At 40.4% G+C, this 1822-nt stretch overlaps 1 protein-coding gene across 2 annotated transcripts; it reads right to left on the bottom strand.

The window, feature by feature from the left end:
* Window positions 1-482: 482 nt before the first annotated feature.
* Window positions 483-1514, bottom strand: LOC129761901 (neuferricin homolog). 2 transcript variants are annotated; one of them, XM_055759746.1, is made up of 3 exons: window positions 1417-1514; window positions 1066-1357; window positions 483-1004 (listed from the first exon to the last, which is right to left on the bottom strand). In XM_055759746.1, exons 2-3 carry the CDS (start codon window positions 1346-1348, stop codon window positions 505-507), a joined length of 783 nt encoding a protein of 260 aa, XP_055615721.1. In that variant the 5' UTR covers window positions 1349-1357; window positions 1417-1514; the 3' UTR covers window positions 483-504. The 2 variants fall into 2 exon arrangements, with proteins under 2 accessions (XP_055615721.1, XP_055615720.1); XM_055759745.1 differs by having other exon boundaries at window positions 1066-1501.
* Window positions 1515-1822: the final 308 nt, after the last annotated feature.

The following is a 1822-nucleotide window of genomic DNA, read 5'->3' on the forward strand; positions in this document are numbered from 1 at the left end:
TATGATGATTGTATCTCTTAGAATATAAGTTAACATGTACATGGTATAAGATCAGATGAAAAAAAATGAATATAATGTCATTGCAAAACACCCATTCAACATTTTAAATATTATTTATTTTTTTTATTTTGGGTTGGATTTCTGCAATGAAAAAATAAATAAACTTAATTTCAATAAAATATTGAAAAAGTTGAAAATATTGGTAAAAAATATTTGGCCCTTTCCATATGTTAATCTAGATAAATTTCCGGAAAACTAAGAATGCCGAGCAACCTTATTAGGTAAGGTTTTTACGCCAAAAAAGTTTCATTAAGTCCTGAGACGGTCATGCCAATCCCATAGACGAATTGGCGCGAAATCCGTCTATAGCTTTCAATCTACTTCTTCTTCAATAAGCAGTAGATAAACGTGAATCGTAGTAGAAAAAATGGGGCATAAAATAATGGACGCAGTTGTCCACACCAAACAAGCAAAAAAAAAAGAACGGTACATTGAATAGTATTTTTATTTTTCTGAATTATCTTTCGCATAACAATCCACCTCTTCCCGATCACAGTTATCAAATGGTTCCAGAGCATCACTCTCGACCTCATCAGGTACACAAACACAAAACGGTGTCTTGTCCTCTTGCTTCACGTATCGTCGCGGTTTCCCAACCCAGCCTCTTTCGAGCCCATCGCCACTTCGTGATGTACACCAAACCTTTGTTCCAGTCTCCTCTTTCCACTCGACATTACACAGCGGATACTCCTGTTTCGGTTTACCGTCCTCAGCTTCGGCGATTGCCACTTTCTCGAGAACCAATTTATGGTACTCAGTCAGGTCACCGCGCTCGTCGAAATAGCGTCCAATCAGTTTCCCCCTGTATTGATATGTTTTATCATAGAAAGACTTCCACTTGACGAGGGACATCAGTTCCGTTCCTGTGAGCGACGAAACGTCGGACAGCTCGGAACTGAACTCTTCGAATTCACCCGTAATAAAGCTTCTTGTGGCGTCGTGACCTGATAAAATAAATAACAATTCGTGAAACACGAGCTCAAAACGTACCAAACCAGAACGTACCAACGAACATGTTATACGCCTCACCAGGACCATAGTGTTTGATTCCGCTACTCACATCGTACACATATCCCAGGATTACGAGAAAGATACCTTTACTTCCTTCGCTGCCATCGTATTGAGTCAGTTCCTGCTCCGTAAACAATCTCTCATTGGTCCCTTCCACGTGGGTAGTTTCCTCGTCGGTGGTCCGATCGTTGGGCTCGCGGGAAAGAAACACAAACAGCAGCACGGCCAATCCAATGACTATGATGTGACGCGAATAGGTAACCAAATAGGACAGCATTTTTCACCTCTATATACTAGAAACTTTATCGTTAACTATTCAACATAGCTCCTTGTTGTGTTTCGTACACTCTGTTATTTTTGACAGCACACATTCATTCTGTACAAACCAGTCCTGTAGCGGATTGTAGCAAAATGACCAACAACTGGTCTGCGGTCTCGAAACGCATACACACCCACACATTCGTAATGTATTCGACTGTTCATTCCCATTCATAATTCTTGTGACAACGAATAGTAGACAAGTTTCCTCGCTGAAGGGTTAGTGAACCTCAATGAATGGATGGCACTGGAAAATGAAGCTGCATTCATTCGTGGGTTCTTCACTGGGATCGTACATCGAATGTATGATTTTACCACACCAAAGTTTGTGATCAATATGCTTTCACAACTTGCGGGAATTTTTTGGTTTCAATTCAAAGACGAGTGTAGCACACGGATACCAATTGCTGTAATAAAAACAAATGAAGGCTGT

Source organism: Toxorhynchites rutilus, chromosome 1, assembly GCF_029784135.1.
Source record: "Toxorhynchites rutilus septentrionalis strain SRP chromosome 1, ASM2978413v1, whole genome shotgun sequence".
Lineage (NCBI taxonomy): Eukaryota > Metazoa > Arthropoda > Insecta > Diptera > Culicidae > Toxorhynchites > Toxorhynchites rutilus.